The following is a 22161-nucleotide window of genomic DNA, read 5'->3' as shown; positions in this document are numbered from 1 at the left end:
AATCTTAACAAGAGGGATATATGATGAAGACTGGCCTAAAATGACTGATTTATCCGATGAAGCGTGCTTCATAATCCACTTTATCTTCTATTTAATATACAAATTTATTTATGTCATGTTTGATTCTATAATAATAATATCTGATTGTTCGTTGGTCCTGTCTCTTTCTGAGTATACGATGTCCTTCTTTTTTTTGACCAGCAAAGCGAGAATTCCATTGATTAGAAAACGGGGCGCAAAAGGTTGTGCCGCCCACAGGGAAACAACAGAAAGGAGGGAAAGTAAAGAGTTGTGGTAAAAAAAGAAGGGAAAAAAAAAAAAAAGCCTAAAGAGACTAAGGAGGATTAAAGTACATTCTTAAAAAATTCACATTAAGATTCTATTTAAAGAAAAAAGAGAAGTACAAGGGAGAACCAACACAACTAGCCCATGGAAGTGCCACCAAAGTACAAAAGGGAGAGCAAGACTACCCAAGATAGCAACTAGTCAGCGGATTTTTACTAGTCTTACTTAATTATGACGAATCTCTGAGATTCCATACTTACATCATTGCTACACCTTTAAACCCATGCATATAATTATATATCCTGACTAGAGGGATCAAATAATTGATATTCGATATGATGAAGATTGGCTAAAATGATTAATTAATGTGATAAAGCATGGTTCATAATCTACTCCTTTTATATACAAATTTATGTCTATAGTCCCTAGATATCTGATAGTTCGTTGTGATGCATTGACTACCTGTTGGTCCTCTCTCTTTCTATATACAATGATGTCCTTTCATCATTGATTTTGTTTGAATCTTTATTAGGAAATCTCACATTGAAAGACACATCAATCATTAGTATCATTAGTTAGAAAAAGATTAAGATTTCATTCAAAAAGAAAAAGAGTAGTACAAGGGAAAAGAAGAAGCGCACATGCGGTTTATTCTTTCATTAAACTTTCTCCTCTGATGGCACTTAGACCAGATAGATTATTATTATTATAGAGAGACGCCCATATCAGTTAATTTAGACACCAACTACAAGGACTGGCAGTTGGTTTCTTAGTAGCCAGGAACGTCCAACCACCTCACGAATCTCATTCGAAATCGCGATTTTGCGTTTCCCACTGAAATTCGTGATGGGAACGCGCTCCTGACATGGAAGAAACGCGCTCCCACTCGTTGAGAAACGTTTCAGTGCAAGGGAAAAAAAGAAAGGGGAAAAAGCGCAGAAAAAAAGAAAGGGAAGAGGAAAGGGGAAAGAAAGTATAGTAGAAGAACAGGAAGAAAGAGAGCAAAGAAAAAAGACTGGGAAAAAAAGTACAGAAGAAGCAAGAAAGAAGAAGACGGCTGCGTGAAAAATAAGAAGAAGAAAAAAATGTTGTTTTGAATTAAAACCCTAGAATTGGCTTGGGTTATTTTTAATTAAAAATGTCTTGTTTTTACCGTGGGCTAAGTTGGAGCCCAAGCCCAATATCTTCCCTATATTTTCTATGCACCAAACTAGCTTCCAAATTCTTGAAGACACAAAAATAAAAAAGAAAATGAACGATAGTGTAGGAAAATTAGTAGTATATCTAATTTTTCTATGAACCTAATTTACGCTCCCGATAGTGTAGGAAAATTAGTAGTATATCTAATTTTTCTATGAACCTAATTTACGCTCCCGATACGTTCCACGAATTTCATTTTTTGAGATTTTCACGAATTCCGTTCTCGTTCCCGCTCCCGCTCCCGACCTCATTCCCGTTCCTGGCTACTAAGGTTGGTTTAGTCTTTTCTCCTTAAAAACATCAAAAATGTACACTCAAATCAATCTTAGAATTTTCTGTTCGAATGATATCAAACATCAATCAGTTGAGAATATTTCTTGAACTTGAATAACAGAGAGATTGAGGGTGAGAGAATTGAAAGAAGGACAAGATGATGAAAATTCCATATACAACTTCTTTAACAACGTTATTTAGTTATGGATTATTGTTTGCTTTTGGAAAACTTAGAGATCTATTCAGAAAATTCTTTGAATGGTGGAAAGACACTAATAATCTTCATGTAATTTTCTTTTTCTTTGTCTTCTGCATTCATGTGCATGCACAAGATTAATTAATTAATCTTACATGCATGTGTAGGGATATGCACCTATTTGTTTAGGTATTGAAGATTTCTATGTTAGACGTGTGTATCTTCGTGCTCAGATAAGGTTTCCTATTTTCTCAATTGGTTTCTTTTTTATTTTTTATTTTTATTTTTATTTTGTAGGTGAAACTGTTATCTATAGTTGCTTTTGGTTATATAGAAATTGTTTAGTGATTAGTTGTTGGAAACTTAGGTTTCAAATTGAGAAAGATTTATGATTTTATTGGAAAATACTAAGTAACAAGCTAGTAGTGTTTGTATTAGATGAAAGATGTTTAGTTTTTTGTGAAATTTTCATGTATCAAAAGGATTGTTTTAATCGACCAATTGCAAGCGCTCCTGATTCTTGGATTGATGTGGTTGACCGTTACTATGATGATACCATCAAGACACTCAAGTGAGTTTCCTACTTTTGTTTACGAATTCTTGTTTACGTCCAAGGGTTTACAAGAAACTATTTTGATGAAAATCCCAGTAATGCAATCTAATTACTTGCATTTTGTGCAGACGAGCCACGAATACAAGTAAATGTCTCAACTTGGGATCATACAATTACCTTGGGTTTGCAGCATCAGATGAATACTGCACTCCACGTGCTGTCGAGTCATTGAAGAAATTTTCACCAAGTACATGCAGCACTCGCGTAGATGGTGGTATGTATAATAAATTGCAAGTTCGTTTGTATATATACATTTCCATTTACAATCGTGATGCTGTGGTGTTGTGGTGCTATCAGGAACGACAACATTACATGTGGAATTAGAAGATTGTGTTGCTAAATTTGTTGGAAAGCCAGCTGCTATGGTAACTGGTATGGGATATGTCACAAATTCTGCTATCCTTCCAGTTCTGATTCGTAAGGTTTGTTTACATGCTATTGATTTATCTTCACTGTACTTCACATATACTTGGCCCATCTGATACTAAGTCCCAACTATTACGAACCCAATATTTCCCTTAACCGCGCTATTATTCCCATTAATGTCTTCCGCAGGGTGGGTTGATTATTAGTGATTCCTTGAACCACAACTCCATTGTTAATGGTGCTCGAGGATCAGGGGCCGTAGTACGAGTTTTCGAGCATAACAGTAAGTTTCTGCCATATACTTGGGTTATAATGCTGCTAAAGAACTCTTCTAGTTGTTTCATGCATCTAATTATTTATGTTTTTTGTCTACACAGCCCCGTCCCACTTGGAAGAAGTTTTGAGGGAACAAATTGCACTTGGACAGCCTCGGACACGTAGGCCTTGGAAAAAAATAATTGTCGTTGTAGAGGGGATATACAGCATGGAAGGAGAGCTCTGCAAACTTCCTGAGATCATACAAGTGTGCAAGAAATACAGGGTTTGTGGCTCTGTCACACTGTTCTGAATTACTTGGTATTTTATTTTGTTTATCTTGACAAATGTATTAGTTTTATCATATAATGAATGAAAAGAGAGCAATAAGGTTCCGCATAACTGTTCCTGAACATGAAATTATAAGTATATATATATAAGCAATTAACAAAAAAAATATAATAAGTTAACATGGTATTAAACATTAAGTTAAAGTCGGTAGTTAACTCAATTTCTGCGATATCTAATGACAAGAAATCTTGCTTATTCTTTTTTTTCCCCAATCAGGCATATACTTATTTGGATGAGGCTCATAGTATTGGCGCAGTTGGGAAGTCCGGCAGAGGAGTTTGTGAGCTTCTAGGAGTGGATACTGCCGATATAGACATAATGATGGGGACTTTTTCAAAATCTTTTGGATCATGTGGTGGTTACATAGCAGCATCCAAGGTTTCAATCATGTTATTTTGCACCTTAATTTAGTTCTAAGGTTTTGTTCGAAATTTTTTATAAAAAAGTGGCTACAACGAACACCTGGTCCATTCTTTGTTAATCTGATATAACGTGCATCTTTTTTTTTTATGCCCGCCGATTTCCATGGTCGGACAAAACTTTGCATTCATGAAGAAAGTAATTTGCTTTTATGTCTATAGATCTGGATCAATTAATAAGAGTTATGATCTTTTGAGGAAGGGTTATGTTAACATGCACACGAGAGATATTAGAGTGAAATTTAAGTACTCTAGTTGTTTATTATTAAAGCAGTGCTGGTGTCAGATCTTGTACCTTGAGGGCATCGTTTAGGATGCTTTCCCTGTGGATATTGAATTTGTTTCACCTTGATACAGTATGGCATAAAACTTCCTTGTTATCATTTCTGTTTTTCTTTTGTTGCTTTTGTTGAAAGATATCTTAGTCACAAGCTTAGACTCTTCAATTCCAGGAGGTTATTGAATATCTAAAGTTCTCATGCCCTGCTCATCTATATGCGACTGCAATTTCACCACCTGCTGCACAACAGATTATATCTTCCATAAGGGTTATTCTTGGGGAAGATGGTTCTAGTAGAGGTTCGAGGATGACTTGTTCTTAAAAAAAATCATATATTAAATAGAGGTTAATCATCATCTGCTAAATTATGGCTTCAGAGAGTTTTTGATTTTTTGTGCTGCAGGGGCTCAAAAACTTGCAAGTATTCGTGAGAACAGCAACTTTTTCCGATCAGAATTGCAGAAGATGGGATTTGAGGTCCTTGGAGACTTCGACTCTCCAGTAATGCCCATCATGCTTTACAATCCATCAAAAATCCCTGCCTTTTCTCGAGAGTGCCTTAAACGGAATGTGAGTAAATCAGGCTCATTTAAATTTGTTATTCTGTCTGCGACAAGTTCGCTGAATGGGATCTTTACTTGTATATATATGGTGCTATTGCAGGTCGCTGTTGTCATAGTTGCTTTCCCAGCAACCCCACTGCTGTTGGCCAGGGCACGTATTTGCATATCTGCTTCTCACACCAGGGAAGACCTGTTAAAAGCTCTAGAGGTGAATAGATTGTTCATTACGAAACATTTACAATTCTCCAGTCAATTATGAAAGTTTCTTGAAAGTGGATTTCCGTAACTTGTTAGCCTAACTGGAAATATGGTTAGGACTAGGGTTCATTTCCATTTATCTGAAGATTATACAAGAATATGATGTGATATGAGAGTATGATTGGTTAAAAACTTGTCGGACGCCTTTGCAAGTTGTGTTGACAATTATAAATTGATTCTTGTCAGGTTATCAGCGAAGTTGGCGACCTTGTGGGCGTAAAGTACTTGCTCGCTGAGCCCAAGAAGCGGGAAGACGGCAGGGTAAAGCTCGAGTGAGAAATAAATGTCACTCATGACACAAAGCCTCAGGAAGGGATTTTGGTCCGTCAACTCTAGTTTTGTCTATGAGAGTGAACTTTGTAATTTAGTTTACTAGAATGTGTCTTTTTAATTCGATTTACTAGCTAGTTGCTTTTTAGTTTTATGGAAAAGTGAAGCTTTTAAGAAATCAACGAATCCAATTATCGTTCGTTTTACTAGCTAACATTTTTTTTCTTTAATCTCATATACTGTGCATCTTTTATGATGCTCACTGATTTCCATGGTGGGAAAAAGCTTGAAAATATTTGGTTGAATCCATCAAGAAAGTAATCTGCTATTATTATTATGCTTGTTAGAGAACTAATTAATCACTCTGGCTAGCACAATCAATCAAGATATGAAAATGGATATGAAATATCAACTAAATCAAGCACACAGAAAACACTAGAATTTATCGTAGTTTGATCAAGATGATCTACATCCACCTATGATACATGTGTATCTTTCTCCCTCCGTGAACTAGTGATCCTAAAGTCGGATTGAGGATAAATTTCTACTTTGGGAAGGACTACTTTTTTTAGCCAGTATTTTTAGATAAGGAAATATTCTTAGACAAGGTAATATTCCCAGATAAGGAATTATATATAGAAAAGGAATATTTCCTAGATAAGGTAATATTCCTAGATAAGGAAATATACCTAGACAAAGAATTCTTTCTAGAAAAGAAATTATTACTAGATAAAGAAATATACTTATAAAAGGTATTATTCTTAGATTAGGAAATAGATTCCTAAGAGGTTTTGGAAACCTTTAAAACTACAAATAGAGATGTTTATCTCATAGCTAAGACATATAGAATGTGGTTTGCGATACAGACTCACCTAGATCAAAGAAAGGTGGTTTGAGATACAGACTCACCTAGATCTAAGAAAGGAAGTTTGTGAAACAAATCATCCAGAGATAAGTTTGTGAGGCAATTAATTATTGTAAAATCAAGCTTAGCAAAGCAGTTAAATATTATTTACTGTTTAGAGAGATTGTGAGCGTAACAAAGAGAGAATTATAATAGTTTTCTTGTTCATAATCTAGAAAAGATATATTTCTTCGAATCTGGTTTCTAGAGTGTTCTGTTTTCTAGTTTTCGTCTATTATTATTCTGAACTCCGCCTCTATAATAATAGTCACCAAGGTACAGAGATCAATACGTATCAACTTGTGAAGATGACGAAATGATTCCACTATGATGATCAATTAAGTTTACAAGGTCCAAATCCCCTCTCAAGAACTCTAGCCTCCTTTGTGCCTCACACTCTCTCTCAAGAATAACATAATTCTCTCTATTATAACATAACCCTAGTCCCCTTTTATATTTGACCTAGTTAGAAAAGAGACTAATGGACTACTGGGCTAAGAAAAAGGGAACATGCCCAAACAGACTTGTTAAGCCTATTTCAAGGCATACATAACAAATCTCCATCTTTACTTGAATGCTATCATGATTCATCATTTTTCATCATCGTCTTTGTTTAGCCCTTACAAGGGATATCAACACTTGTTGACACCAACCAAGTATTGCTTGGACTTGATACTTGGAACCAGCTTCGTCAACATATATATGCAGGGTTGTCCGCTGTAGGAACCTTAAGCATGGCTATCTTCCTTTCTTCAATAGTATCCTTGATGAAATGATACATGACATCGATGTGCTTCGTTCTCTCATGATACATATGGTTCTTTGACAAGTGAATGACACTTTAACTGTCACAATACAAAATTGCACTCTCTTGCTTGAACCCCATATCACCAACCAAATCCATGAACCATATACCTTCTTTCACTGCTTCTGCGGCTGAAATGTACTCTGCCTCGGTGTAGATAACGCAACCGTTCTTTGCAAAATCGACCCCCAACATATAGTATTACCACACAATGTAAAAGTATATCCTATCAATGAAATTTTTCTATCAAGATCACTTGGATAATCAGAATCAACATATCCCACAACATTTGTTGAATCACCACTGTGTTTTTCAAACACCAAACCAACATATATACTGCCCCTTAGATACCTCAAAATCCACTTTACAGCTTGCCAATGAGCCTTCTCGGGACTTCCCATGTATCTACTTACCAAAGTCACAGTTTGTGCAATATGCGGCCTTGTAAAAACCATAACAAACATGATACTACGTACCAACTGCACTTTCGTATGGAACCCGATATATGTTCTCCGCCTCCTTTGCATTTTGTAGTGATTGTTTTCTAGAGAGTTTAAAATGCTCTTCAAAAGGAGTACTTGCTGGTTTGGATCTATATTAATTGATTGCGAATCTAGAGTTTGATTATTTCGATAATCAAAAAATAGATTGATCTTACCAGACAAAGAATTTTATTAGTTTAAACGGAAGATCCTTTGTAAACAACTCACATATCTTCTAGCAAGATTGATTAGAGTGGTCGCCAAACAGATTCTTCCTTTGTTGTTTGGAATACGATCCAAAGGAATTTATATTCACGTGCATGACTCTAGAAGTCGAAATCGCGGGGATACTGAGGAAACTAAGTAGGTAGGGGTAGTCTACTTGGTCCTAACTATATGAAGTTGGTATTAGATTTTGTATACCGGCTTAATTCTTGGATTATACAAAACTGGACAAGGTCCCGGGGGTTTCCTTCATTTGTGGTTTCCTCATTAACAAAATATTGTTGTGTTATTTACTTTTTTTTTCCGCATAAGGTATAACCGGCCAAGACCTATAATGAGTAGCAAGTTATAACCGATCACTTGAGTGTAACCGATCACATGTTACGTTGGGATGTTAGATGTAATCGGTCACATAAACACTTTTGATCAAAGTGTAACCGATCACATGGTGTATTGAAGGTTAGTGGTAACCGGTCACATAAAAACTTTGGATCAAAGTGTATCAGGTTACATGATAACCTCGAGAAGTAAATCGTAACATTCACATAGTTACCTTGGGAACCAACTGTAACGGTCACATGGTGGCTTCGGGAAGCAAGGTGTAACCAGTCACCTAACTGATTAAAACCTATCTTTGGAATCTTATTGGAACCGATAACAACATTCTTTGGAGTGATAGTATGTAGGTTTTATGTCCTAAAACCATGGTCCACATATTTCTTCATGTTGTGTGTGAATTAGGGTTTAAGGGTTTACCAAGATGAGTAGCTTCATGATGTCGACATATTTGAACATTCACATAACTTTTATCATTTATTTTTCAAAGATATTCCTTGATGTTCAATGTGATCCTGTACCGAAATACATTGAGAATCTTTTAATTAATATTTTTGGTTTTATGTAATTTAACTACCAGCAACATCTCTAGAGAATAACTGAAGATTTTCTATGAGAGATTTCGGAAATATTAGATTACATTTATTTGAATTAGTAAAAACAAATTTGGGCATTCATTGCAAATCTTAAGTATAATTTCGGTTTTGGAAATTCCTTGGTGTCCAAACAACCTTGGTCTATAAATACCTACTTTTGCATTTCTAGCAAACTATCCTAAGAGCTAGACAGACATCATTTCTTGTAGTTTCTGGTAGAGCCGTCTATCGGAAAGGAAAGTACACTAATCAGGCGAAATCTCTTACGACGGCTCGTTTAAATACTTCTGCCGGATCAAGAAGCTCTACGAGTACCGTTGGTGGGAAACTAGATAATTGAATTGTTATTGTATTTTTCGATTATTGATTTGATTGACTAGTGAGTGTTGTAACTTTAATTTCTCCTAGTTTATTTATTCTTGAGAATCTTATCTTCTGAACCCAGTCCGCGAACTTGAGTAGGTTATATCTAAAAACGATGTTTGTGAACTTATTCATATTAACTAAGGAATGCAATGGAAAACCGTGGCTATATAGTTCATGAGCCGATTCAAGTGAATAAAATCGTTTTTGCTTCAATTATGTCTTGTGTAGTACATGAGATTTCCTTGCAATTGAAAAACTCTCTAATTAGTTCATTTGAGTCATTTGAACTAGTTATGGTGAAGAAGAATATGGTTGATATGAAAGTGATCATATGGCTAACCATTTGGTTAACTATTGTTGAACCAACTAATATACAAGTTTGGGTACGGTTACACAAGCCTAGAAACGTGCATTTCATTTGTGTATAACGAGCTATGTTTTCGATCCAACAGTTGATAAATATTATCTTGAATATAATCAGGTTTTCATCTAACGGTGAATATTGAATGCTTTGTTACCAAGCTAACATTGATTGCAAACCCTGATTTGAAAGACTATATAAGGGAGAACTCTATCAAATGGGAAACCTAATCCCCACACATTCTGTATGATACTAGTTGTGCTAAGCTAGAGTCGATTCTCCTTTAACCTTTGGTTTCTTCTTCTAAACCAGGTTAATGACTTAAAGACTTCATTGGGATTGTGAAGCCAAACCGATACTACTATCGTGATTTTATGCAGACTTAAATTAAATCATATTAAATTACCAACGTCGTTATTTAACAAGATATAGCATACGGATTCAATATGAATAAATAAAATCTATTATATCGTTTTTACATGAATGTAGAATTATATCTACAAGATTAAGGATAAGTGTACCAATTGGACTAGCAACTTAAGATTCATGAGAATAATAACACAATTGATAATAGTATTCGAGTTAAAATTATAAAAGGTAATATTTGGAATATTAATATGTGGTATTATTGTAAAGTTAAAATTATCAAATTGTTATAAATTGATGTAAAATCGAATTGAGATTACTTATATTGTAAAATAAATAAATTCAGATTACAAAATTGTTTAAAATGATATAACCTATTTATATATTTTACGAAGTAAATTTATCAGACTTACATCAAATACGATAAAATTTTAGAGACTAATTAAGAACCTAATTAATAAATTAATATTTAGTTAATCCAGCACTCGGGAATAGTGAGGTTGGTAATTCTTATGTGTTCATGTGATACTTGTTACGTAGGTAGGCATTGTCAGGCGTCGCGAACCTAGACAGGGAAACTGCATTCTTGTATCACTAAGCATGGTAGGAAAGCTTGCTTATGATTGTGAACTTATAGATCCGGAATTTTATTTAGAAGCTTAAAGAATATTTTCCTTTGTAATTAGAACCAGTAACTTACTGAAATAGAAGTTAGTGTAGAGAATTTAAATTTAAAAGTCATAGTTCCGTTATAAATCTTCATGTAAGGAATTAGACTTCCTTCTTGTGTAGAACTTAAATCAGTATAGTTGAACCTAGAGCCACAAATTTTAGTAGTAGAAGCCATATAGGTTTGTGTTTTGTATCTTGTTGTTTGCGCTTATATGGGAGATAAGATCATCTCTATAAGGTGGGGAGTCTTTGAAGACCATAAGGATGGTTGATCTTCGAGGACGAAAATGAATAAGGTGGGGAGAATGTAAAGACCCGCAAGTTTGTCAATGTTATTAGACCGGTCAAGTATCGATTTAACCATTAATAACTCGATTTGTTTAACACGGACGACAATTAATAAGAATTAATCTAACAACGATTTAGATACGAAACTAGTACCGTAGAATAGATCTCGAAAAGTTACGCAGAATGGACTACTCGAACGTGTCAATCGGATACCGGGCGAAGAAGATATCAACGGATAAATATGAAGGGCAAAATAGTAACTTCAGAGCTTAGTTGTGTGGCTGCCCTTATCTTCAACAAGTGTCGTGGAATTTGGTGTGCTCGTGTCAATACCAAACCGAGAGGAAAAACTCGCTCTCTTTCTCTTTTCTTCTTCTTTATTATTCTTCATCTTTCTCTCTTCTTTTCTCTATTTCTTCTGCGAGTGATTATGTGAGTTTGTGTGAGATCGATTGAGAGAAGTTTGTGATGAAGCAATTAGATGATGGAGGTGTTGATATGGTGATGAATCGTGAATGGGGAGAGTTAAGGGATTGATTTATTTCTTCTCGAGGTGATGAAACATAAAGAAGTGGAGTTTGGGTTTTCTGAGATTTCGAATTGATTGAAGTTTTAGCGAGGATTCAGGGTGGTTGGTGACGAATAACACAAGGGGTTGCTTTCGAATTAAAGTTCTGAATTTGTTTTGGTGAAGAATCAGATAAAGGTAATTTTGGGTTTCTGCAGTTTGAATTTATAGGCCACGGATATGATGTGGTCGGGCCACATATTTCAAGTATGTGGCCCTTCTTAGTTTTGTGACACCTATTACAACTAAAAACCCTCCCCCTCCAAATCCCCTTCAACATTTCACTTTTTGAGAAAAAGTAGGTAGTTAAGAAAAGATGTTAGTTACACTTTTAGGTAGTTAACTGTTTTTGGAATTTATTTTTTTCTTTATAACATGTGTCACAAAACTAAGAGGGGCCACATACTAATGGACTATAGAACCAACCTAATTGAATTAGTAAACCTTGGATATGTTAAAGATAAATAATAAAATGGTGTAGAAGAATAAATGTGCTTAGAACCATTAGATAGACTTGTATGATTCTTGTATGATCCATTTTGGCTAGTTTCTTAGAGTTCTTGTATGATTAACAGATAGTCTATATTAATAATGATCGATTCAAGGATGAACCAGTGGATCGTGGATCTCGAGGTAGGGGTGGCTTGTCATCAAAATAGGTTGGAATACTTTTAACTCTCTTGTAACCATCGATGTTTTCTTTTACAAAGATTTATGTTTATCAAATTCATGCATTGTCTAGTTGTGCATTCCATGCTTTGTTTAAATTGCATTACGATAATTCTGTTGTTTATGCTAATTTTTCCATTGTTTGGAAAGGACTTGTAATGTTTTGTTGTCAATATGAATTATTATGGGAAATGAGAATTTCCACTTGTGGTATATAGGATACGCTCCTTCACATTTATATCTACATGAATTCAGATTTTATTGCTTAGAGTGGGTTATCATGATCTTGGTGATATCAATAGCTATTGAGTGTGGTTAGCACGAATATTATACATTGTTTAAAAAAGGAGTTTGTCCATATACATGTTTTTTTATTTCAGTGAGGATAGGCTCTTTCACATTTATACCTACATGGATTCAGCTTTTAATGCTTAGAGTGGGTCATCATGGTCTTGGTGATATCAATATCTAATGAGTGTGGTTAGCACGAATATTATACATTGTTTGAAGAAAGAGCTTGTCCATATTCATGTTTGTTTATTTCACTGACTTGGTCACTTTTTAATGTTTGGGAAAACATTGTTGTTTTCTAAATCTTGCCATGATTACTTAAAAGTTAAATGTTATTCCTGCGGGGCACCCCTTTTAAAAATGATGTGCTCACCCATTCCCACTTTCAGTTTCAGAGACAGATCAGAGTTGTGCAGTGAAAGCTTCAAGGGTTGATTTCGTTAGTTGGTTAAGTTCTGCTATGTTTATTATGTTGTATATTCTGTTTGTAAACCAAATGACTACTGTATATGTATCATTTGAGAGGAGTTCTTATTTATATATTTCTGAGCGAGGTTAGTTATCGGGTTAATTTTTGTAGAAGATTTCTTAATTGAATGTTTAAGTAAATGATTTAGATTCTTAGTACCTCTTTATTTAGTCAATCTCTTTGATTAGTCAGCTGCTAGCTTGGGGGCTATAGAAAACATCCAACCATATTATTTTTAATAAATAAAACCATTTGATTAAAAAGTGGCAGAAAACCCCAGGTCAAATAATAATGAGTAAATTTAGTTTTTATTATTTAGAAAAAACCAAACATACCCTTTTCATCTTTCTTCTTCTTCTTCTTCTTTCTTTTTCTTCTTTCTTCTTATTTCTCCCGTCTCCTTCTCCCCACCACCATCACCACCAGCAGCAACAAATATCTCCACGAACACCAGAAGCAATACCTCCGTCACCACCAACAGCAACACCTTCGTCAGCACCACGAACGCCTCCGTCTCCTCTACGAACACCTCAGTCTATTTTTTTCTACTTTTATGTTCAGATCTATCACCAACAGTAGCTCCGCCACCACCAAACCAGCCGTTATATCCAGATCCGTTACCAACAACACCTCCATCTTCTCCACAAACACCTCCTTCTCTTTTCTTCTACTTTTATGTTCATATATATCACCAACAGTAGCTTCGCCACCACCAAAACAACCGCTATGTTTAGACCCGCAACCAACAACACCTTCGTATCCTCCATTCACAATCATCACCTTCTTCTCTTTCTACGTCCTGATTTTCCATCAACAACACCGCCTCCTCTTACTTCTGTTTTTTCCCATCACTACATGTCAGATCCGCCACCAACACTACTTATGCTTCCTCCTTCTATCATTTAAAACTATCACCAATACCTTGAAATTGGTTTCATCAAATTCTAATAGTTTTGGTTGATGAAAACAGTAAATTTATGATGAAACCAAATTTGGTTTCATCATAAACTTGCCTATTTTCTATCTTGAAACCAAAGATTTTAATGATGAAAATTAAGTTTATGAAGAAACTAAATTTTGGTTTCACCTAATTTTTGCCTAGTTTATTAAGTCTAACTTGAAAATCAGCGAGTTTGGTTTCGCCATTGATGTTATGTTGGTTAAATGAAAAAATGTGGAAAAATGATGAAACCTAATTAGGTTTCATCGTATTTTTTTTTCATTTTGTTGAATATATCTCTATGAAACCAATTTTTGATGGTGAGACACAGGTGGATTCTTTTTTGTTGAAACTAAATTTAGTTGAGGAAGTAATTATAGTGGTGGTTATGGTGCTGGAGGTTGTGGCGGGGATATGGGTGGTGCAGTGACGGTGGTGTTAGGTTTCATCTTATTGTGTTTCATTTTTTCTGCTTTCTTCCTTCTCCTTTCTTTTATAATGAAACCAAATTTTTGTTTCATCTTATTTTTTTCAAGTTTATTCAACCTGACTTGGAAGTCGGCGTGTTTGGTTTCATCATTGAAGTTGTGTTGGTGAAATGACAATATGTGGAAAATAATGAAACCAAATTTTGGTTTCATCTAATTTTGGTGAAACCAATTTTGGTTTTATCATTTTTTCTGTTTGGTTTCGTCATTTTTTCTCATTTTATTGAATACTGATCAATGAAACTCATTTTTTGTGGAGGTGGCGGCCAGCGATGATGGTGGTGGTCGTCGTCGGTGGTATGTGGTGGTGGCGCGGTGATGGTGGTGGACGACGGTGACGACGGTCGTTGGTGGCGGTGGTGGTGGGTGGCGACTGGAGGTCGGTGATGGTGGTGGTCGACGACGATCGGTGGTGGTGGTCGGCGGCGGATGGTGGTCGGTGGTGTTGATAGTTGATAGCGGTGGGTTGTTGTTGTTGGTGAAATATAATAAAAATTAAAACTGGGGTTGATTTTTGTTTTTGTTGGGGTGATTTAAACTAGAAGGGTAATATATACAGTTTATGTTAAATGGGGTTTTTGTGAACATTTTGTTTTGTTGGAGTTTTTGTCCATGGATAGTGACACCTTTGGGATTATAACTCGCGGTCTGTATTTCTTATACTAATAACAATCAGTTAAAAGAGTAATTTTAGAAATAACTCATTATTTTATGACATAAATCATCTATTTTGGGGACAAAATGTAAAACTAACTAGATCATTGAAATTGAAATGGAGGGAGTATTAAAAACAAAATTATCAATTTTAAGTGATTCTTAACATTGGCGATACGAGGTTTAATAAGAAATGGAGGGAATATTAAAACTAATATTATCAATTTTAAGTGATTCTTAACATTGGCAATATGACGTTTAACAAGATTAGTTTAGGGGGAAATTCTTTGCTCTTCTTTATTTACGGGAATGCTATCAACGTCCAAAATGATGTGGGGTGGTGACGTGTAAAAAATCACGTGAATAGCATTCTCTCTATGTTCAAGGATGCTTTTTCAAGGTTTAATTGGGCCCCGAAAAATAATTAGGGGTCTTAGCCATTTTATTCCCACCACAAATAATTTATTCCCGCCCCAAAGTATAATGAAAATACTATTTTATCCTTCACTAAACCTAAATTTAAAATTCTATTAACCCTTAACTTTAAACTCATTTTCATTTTAAACCCAAAAAAATAATCATTCCTCTCCTCCTCAAAAAAAATAATAATCGGTTTTTAACTGAAAAATAGCAATTGCAGAATAAGGGTCGTCAACCTCGATACTTATATTCCCTAACAATTTTTCATCTTCATGTGATTTGTATGAAAAATCGTTAATGTGTAAGGTGAAGGAGATAAGGACCCTTTTTTCTGGGTTTAAGATTTTTTCCCCCGAATAGAATCGTCAATATATAATAGAACCAATTAACAACCCTAATATGACGACCCCTTTTTATACACTAACGATTTTATATAACCAAAAATCACCACTCCGACCGAAAAAAATGGAAGGGTCGTTATAGTATATAACCAAAAATGATAACGACTATTGGCTGAGTCGTTAACGACTCTTGTACATTACTTATCCACTAAATGACAAAAATGTGAGTCGTTTATGTAGGGAGAAAAATGATAACGACTCTTGTACATTAGTTATCCACTAATGAAAAAAATGTTAACGCACAAAGCGTTGTGCAACGATCCTTTGATCTTTGTACTCTTTTTCAATTTTGTTATATAATGGCCCTTCCTTGACAAAATGATAACGATCCTTTTATCAAAAAGATAAAATGATAATTAGAATCGTTATGGTATAAAATTGTATCTTGACGATTTTTCATAACCTGCAAAAATTACAGGTTTGAGTCATCTACTTTTGTGACAATATGATGACGACATTTGGGAATCGGCAGGAAATAGATCCCCGACATTAACGATTTTTTCTCTGAATTTTGACATAGTGTCTATGATCCCTCTAAAATCTCCTCTTCTTCTTCTCTACTCAAAAAAACACAAAATTATTTAATTCTAAAGTCTGATTTTAATCTAACTATACTATTAACTTAAGTTAATTACCTATTAACACTAACCAATTAAGGGAAATTTAGTCATTTTAAAATTTTTTGAATAAAGAGTGACTCAAAATAGGTTTTAATGACCTTTTTCGTCCTCTGGTGTGAGGCCACTAATTATTTTTTGGGGCCCCCAATTAAGCCTTGTTTTTCTATCGTTTTCTTCTCTTAACAGTCAACACCTTTCTAGATAGAAGTACGGAGAACAGATGAATGTTGTTCAATTTTGATTTGTTTTTGAAAAAATGGTCTGATGTTTTCGTATAGAGATTCAATTAAAAAATAATTCTACTTCAAAGAAAGACAATCGTTTCAAATTCAATTAGGATTGATTTATGATTTTCCTAGAATTTTTATTTTCTACCAAGTATATATCTAAGAGGATTTCAGAATTGTTTTCCTAAAATTTTTATCTTCTATTACGACTATTTATTTTTTGGGTTATAAAAATTGAGTTAAAAAAAAAAGAGTTTTGGTGCATACGTTCCCTTTGAACTTCTTCTGTTCCTCCACTTGCATCCTGTACTCTTAGGTTAATCCGTTTCATTTTGGGTTTTCTAAAATGTCAATAGGATATGCATTTTCAGGGATGGTTAATCAATTTCGCATTTCTGATGGGATGAGTTTGAATTAATTATCGAGATGATTTCCATGATTTTTCAGAAACCGGAAAGAATGAATTTTGTTCATAAACGAGAAAACAGGGGGAAAGAAGAATAAAAAAAACAAAAAAACGGAAAGAACACATTCCCGTGAATTTGTGACAGCTAGGCTTGCCACATCATCTTGGGCGCTGAGTAGGGCGTTATATAGGACGCACAATAGCATTTCCGATTTATTTCTTACACTTTCTCAATGCAGACAAAAAAAAGTGGGACACAATGAGTTACTCCTTTTTTAAGCAAAGCTAAAGAGAGGCGTTTATTGAACAAAAAAAGCCAAAGAAAGGACAAGAAGGGGATAAAAAACCTGACCTCCAAAGAGAAAATAATAAGAAAACTGAACTAGCTAGGCAAAACAATAAGTAAACGAGACATCTCTGTCGACCACCCTCATTACATTTTAAATCATACTTGGTGGTTCGAGCAACCACTATTCCTCTATAGTTGTGCAGCTCCATTATTCCATGAAATCATCGCAAGCATTACCCTCTCTATAGATAAAAATACATTCATAGAAGTTCAAAAGTTAAAATGCCCAATATAAAGGTAGACTAATCACGAGTCTTTATTTTGTGCATACGTGGGCAAGATAACAAGGCCCTTCATGTTTCTTACCGAACCATTTCAAGATGGCCTGGTAGTTACGGTGAGCTTCAACCCATGCTTCATAGCTATAGTTATCATCATTTTGTACGTAACAGGATGGTTTGGAACCAAATGGAATTTAAAGAATCTACACAAGATAGCAAACGTCAACTTCATTTGTAGATATGATGAGTCTTTCCCTAGGCATATTCTTGGTCCAGCCTGCAACAGCATGAGTCTCACACATTTAAGCATTGATATTACAACTGTCAATATAACCAACATTTCGTTGGAGTTGGATTCCTACCTGGAATGCTGAGAATTTGAATGGAGATGCACTTTCAAATAAACCCTCTTTGTTGAACCATCTATCGGGGTTGAAAGACAGTGCATCCGGCCCCCAATTGTACTCCATTCTCCCCATGGCGTATGGAACATAAACCACTCGTCCACCTGCTTTCACTTTTGTTCCATCGGGTAAAACATCGTCTTCTAATACTCCTTTCGAGTCCTGCAAGTGTAGTAGGAAACTTTATTTTACTTTCATATGATACTATATTAGTAAAACAATATGTAAAAATCCTCAAAATCTGGCTTCGATAGAGGGTTTGGTACCTGGGGCACTGCAGGGTACAACCGTAGTGTCTCAGTGATTGTTGCATGCATGTAAGATAACTTTCCAAGTGAATCATAATTCAATAGACTTGCAAATTGTTTTAATTTATCAGGAAATGATTTTGTTGGGTCCTTAGGATCATAAGCAGTCATTTCTTTGGTTTGGTTTTCTTCGAAGGCTATAAGTTCCTCGTAGATCTTCTCTTCTACATTTGGATTCTTCATGATCATGTATATCAACCAAGACAATGTTGATGCCGTTGAGTCACGTCCCGCTAAAATAAAGCTTAAGATGACATCTCTAAGGTATTTGTCACCATTCAACTCAAGATTCTCATTCAACTCAATGAATCTTGATAAAAGATCATGCTTTCGCTTGTCACCATTATCACCAGTTGCCTTAGCTTCTTGTAACTCCGCTTTTCTTTTACGAATTAAACTGTATGTAAATTCATTAATAACTTGGATACTTTGAACAAATAATGCTTCAGACCCAATATTAAAGAATCTTTGCAATTTCCACAAAGGGTTACTGAACCTAAAAGATACGACACCAGTTGCTTGTTCAAAAGCTTTAGCGAAACGATTATCGGGTAATTCATGAGCCAAAGTTCCAATGTCCACTCCAAATCCAATTTTACATATAGAATCTAGATTCATCCTCAGCAACAGTTCCTGACAAATAACAAACTTTTCATTACATAAAGCATCCACCAGGAGAATTTTACATGAATATGTACTGCAAGATGCTTTTTGCTATGTAAAAAAATGTAGATTTTCGTAAAAAAGCTTAGAACTCCTATAATCTGAGTCTAATACCAGAGAGAGTTAGTGACTGACCTGCATATCGATTTCTTTGTTATGGAGTGATGCCCGGTGTAAAATACCAGAGAGAGTTAGTGCACAGTCTCTGAAAACAACAGTGCTGAAATTTCTCAAGTTTCTAGATGCAAACTCATGACTAGCAGTCTTTCTTTGTTGCCTCCATATCTCTCCATCCGCATTAAATATTCCATCTCCAAGCAACTCTTTCATGCATGTTTGAAAATCTTCACCCTTTGGGTAGTTGGGGAAGTTGGTTTTGAGAATATGTTCAACATTTGCGGGATCTGCAACGTAAACTGAAGTTATAAATGGCAGTTGAAGCGTCAAGGTTTTTGATTCAACAAAGTACTCAGTTAACCAATCATGCATTCTTTGGTAGTTCCTAAGAAGTTCTATTAGTACCCCAATGAATGGCCATGATTTGGGGCCTTTTAGATTCCTTTGATTCCATCTGTGCATGAAGATGTAAGCTAACACGATACTAACCAAGACAATACTGATTTCAATTTTGTTTTCATTAAGTGTTGATGATGAGAACAATGAAAGTTGATCTACTGTTTCCATGGAAAACCAGTAAGCTAAAGATATTGAGTGTGGTTTCGAACTTCAGGTACGAAAGTTAGAAAAAAACACTTGATTGTAGAGAAAATTTGATACCATCCAAAGGAGAGTTAAAAGTTTTGAGAGTGTGGCCGACTATAGTGCAATCTTCTCATATATATAGCAGCTAGTATCCGGGAGAGATTGCATCAAGTGGCGTGGATCCACCTTTACTAAAAATGCATCATGTTGCCGCGCATATGCTCTTCTTCTTTTCTCTTGTACTGCACTTTTACTTTTTGAAGAAAATCTTGTTCTTTTTGTTACTAATGACTGATGTACCTTTCAAAAATTGAAATTTCTAAACTCAATCATTAGAGGACGTGGTATATTGGAAGACAGATTGAGAGAGGACTATCCATTAGTCAATGCATCCCAACGTACTATCAAAGAGAGGACCAACAGGTAGTCATTAGTCAATGCACCACAACGAACTATCAGATATCAAGGGATTATATGTATATAAAAAAGCGGAAATGCTATCCGCCTCCATATTCTTCACCTCCCTACTTTGCTCCCTCCAATCTACACCACACATCTACGATTTGGATCACATTTAGGTAGATGGGGTTCACCATTTTCTGAATGTGGGGTTTAAATTAGAGGGAGTAAAACAGGGAGGTGGAGAACCTAGTTAGTAAGTTCGCGAATGATTCGCGAATCATTCGCGAATTTTTCCGTATCACGAATTTTACCGTCTTATTTACGTACGTTTGCAACTCCGAACCCAAGTCACGTATTATGTGGCATTCCCGGATTATTCGCGAATCGTTCACGAATTTTACGTATCCCGAATGATACGTCCGCTTAATTCGCCATAAATTCTTTAGCTTTTACTTTTCAAAGACTCCATTTTTTGGGCTTTACTGCCTCCCGAGCATACACGACCGAATATTAGACATGTTGTAATTTTTAAGAAACAAAAACGACTGAACAAATTTGAAGGTGAAGGTGAGAGAGATCTCAAACTCACTAACCAAGCATCTAAACCATCATACGACGTCCTCTTGGATAACCAGTGTTGTATATATTATTAATATCATCATATTGAGTTTATTTTTTCCTTAAATAACTCACACATGCATAAAAATTGGTCTATGACCTTATAAATACAAATTATTTGTTATATATAGATACCGAATTTTCAGAGCCGAACTCACATTTACATCGAATTATACACGTACGTATGCCGTTCCGAATTAATGACGAATCACGTCCCGTTGACCGAATTTTGTACCGAATTTGGATTTTACAAAACCGTATAATACTCGTACGTTTACCGTTCCGTACGTTTGCCGAATCCCGAATTACTAACTAGGGTGGAGAATAGGAAGCCGAATAACACCACCAACAAAAAAAGTTGATTATGAACCATACTTTTCACATTAAGTAATCATTTTTGGAAGATCTTCATCATATCGGTCCCTCTTGTGAGGATATATAATTATATGTATGGGTTTAAAGGTGTAGTAATCATGGAAGTATAGAATCTCATAAATTCCTGATGTACATTTCTAGAGTCTCTGTCTGCTTTTGTTCCCAGTTTTTTCTTGGAACTTTTATAATGTACATTTGTCAGAACCTCTTCTTTCTTGTTTTCACAATATCTCCAATGTTCAGAAAGAAAAAATTCTCAAAGACTTATCATAATCTGGAAAGCACTGACACGGACACGGAACACAAACACGACGCGACACGGATACAGGAATCTCCAAAACTCAAAATCATTAGGACACAGACTCGTTTATATATATTTATTAATTAAATAATTTTTATATACTAAAATCATAGTGTTGTGATATATCAAATACATTAATCACACAATTATATGAAAAAAACTCAATTTTATGCTGTTAGATTGGTCCATATGTAGAAAAATTAACTATTATACTAGTTTGCGTGACACACTAGATTACCCAACTAGTAAAATAGAGTACAGATTTTTATATGTGCGTTGTGTCGGTGTCCCACACGCGTCGGACGCGGACACGGCACCAATACCGGTGTGCCGGTGCTTCACATATCATAATAATCGGAACTTTGCATACATTTGTCAGAATCTCCTCTTCTTCTTTTTTTTCCATAATATCTCCGATTTTCAAGGAAAAAAATATCTTAGAGATTCGTCATGAGATTTTGTATACATTCGTCAGAACCTCAGTGATTCGCCATATTGAGTAAGACTAGTAACAAACCAGTAGTTGCCGGTCTAAACTGGAAACATCGCATTCAACTCCCGTTTTCTATGGAATATTCATTAGTTAATGCATCACAACGAACTATCAAATATGAAGGAATTATAGCCATAATTTCAATGGGTGAGCTTTGAATCCATAATTTCCCAACACTATTATGTGGTTACAATGATCTGATTGGCCATAAGATTAGTGAATATGCAAGATTTGAGATTGCACAACAGCAAGCAGAACTTCAAGAAGCTGAACTACAACAAGATGAAATGGAAGCTCACAGGGAAGCCATGCAACATCAACAAGAAGCTGAAATTCAGAATCATGATCCTTTTGTATATGACAATATGGAGGAAGTACACCCAGCCATGGTGAAAAAAGCGAGAGTTAGATGAAGAGATAACAAGTCAAGAAGATAAAAGCT

The 22161-nt window shown here is 35.2% G+C and overlaps 2 protein-coding genes across 4 annotated transcripts; one reads left to right on the top strand and one right to left on the bottom strand.

The window, feature by feature from the left end:
* Positions 1-1004: 1004 nt before the first annotated feature.
* Positions 1005-5418, top strand: LOC113324789 (long chain base biosynthesis protein 2a-like). Of its 3 annotated transcripts, XM_026573081.1 has the most exons (13): positions 1005-1045; positions 1757-2044; positions 2122-2187; positions 2437-2525; positions 2636-2781; positions 2865-2989; positions 3123-3216; positions 3311-3474; positions 3756-3917; positions 4411-4537; positions 4642-4808; positions 4902-5009; positions 5246-5417. In XM_026573081.1, the coding sequence occupies exons 2-13, from the start codon at positions 1916-1918 to the stop codon at positions 5333-5335; spliced, it is 1467 nt and encodes a 488-aa protein (XP_026428866.1). In that variant the 5' UTR covers positions 1005-1045; positions 1757-1915; the 3' UTR covers positions 5336-5417. The 3 variants fall into 3 exon arrangements, with proteins under 3 accessions (XP_026428866.1, XP_026428872.1, XP_026428876.1); XM_026573087.1 differs by lacking the exons at positions 1005-1045; positions 1757-2044 and adding an exon at positions 1250-1756 and having other exon boundaries at positions 5246-5418; XM_026573091.1 differs by lacking the exons at positions 1005-1045; positions 1757-2044 and adding an exon at positions 1698-1756 and having other exon boundaries at positions 2122-2192; positions 5246-5415.
* Positions 5419-17071: 11653 nt separating this feature from the next.
* Positions 17072-19626, bottom strand: LOC113276881 (cytochrome P450 704B1-like). The gene is made up of 4 exons (XM_026526300.1): positions 18964-19626; positions 18124-18798; positions 17816-18019; positions 17072-17730 (listed from the first exon to the last, which is right to left on the bottom strand). Exons 1-4 carry the CDS (start codon positions 19510-19512, stop codon positions 17548-17550), a joined length of 1611 nt encoding a protein of 536 aa, XP_026382085.1. The 5' UTR covers positions 19513-19626; the 3' UTR covers positions 17072-17547.
* Between the last annotated feature and the right edge of the window lie 2535 nt (positions 19627-22161).

Source organism: Papaver somniferum, chromosome 1 (genome assembly GCF_003573695.1).
Source record: "Papaver somniferum cultivar HN1 chromosome 1, ASM357369v1, whole genome shotgun sequence".
NCBI lineage: Eukaryota > Viridiplantae > Streptophyta > Magnoliopsida > Ranunculales > Papaveraceae > Papaver > Papaver somniferum.
The sequence above is the reverse complement of the archived record's forward strand: the minus strand, read 5'-3'. Positions and strand labels throughout refer to the sequence as shown.

Coding starts and splice junctions, on each gene's coding strand:
- LOC113276881 (XM_026526300.1), bottom strand. CDS start 19,512: ATGGAAACAGTAGATCAACTTTCATTGTTCTCATCATCAACACTTAAT. Junction 18,799..18,963: donor ACAAAGAAATCGATATGCAG/GTCAGTCACTAA, acceptor GTTATTTGTCAG/GAACTGTTGCTGAGGATGAA. Junction 18,020..18,123: donor TGTACCCTGCAGTGCCCCAG/GTACCAAACCCT, acceptor CTACACTTGCAG/GACTCGAAAGGAGTATTAGA.
- LOC113324789 (XM_026573081.1), top strand. CDS start 1,916: ATGATGAAAATTCCATATACAACTTCTTTAACAACGTTATTTAGTTAT. Junction 4,538..4,641: donor GGAAGATGGTTCTAGTAGAG/GTTCGAGGATGA, acceptor TTTGTGCTGCAG/GGGCTCAAAAACTTGCAAGT. Junction 5,010..5,245: donor ACCTGTTAAAAGCTCTAGAG/GTGAATAGATTG, acceptor GATTCTTGTCAG/GTTATCAGCGAAGTTGGCGA.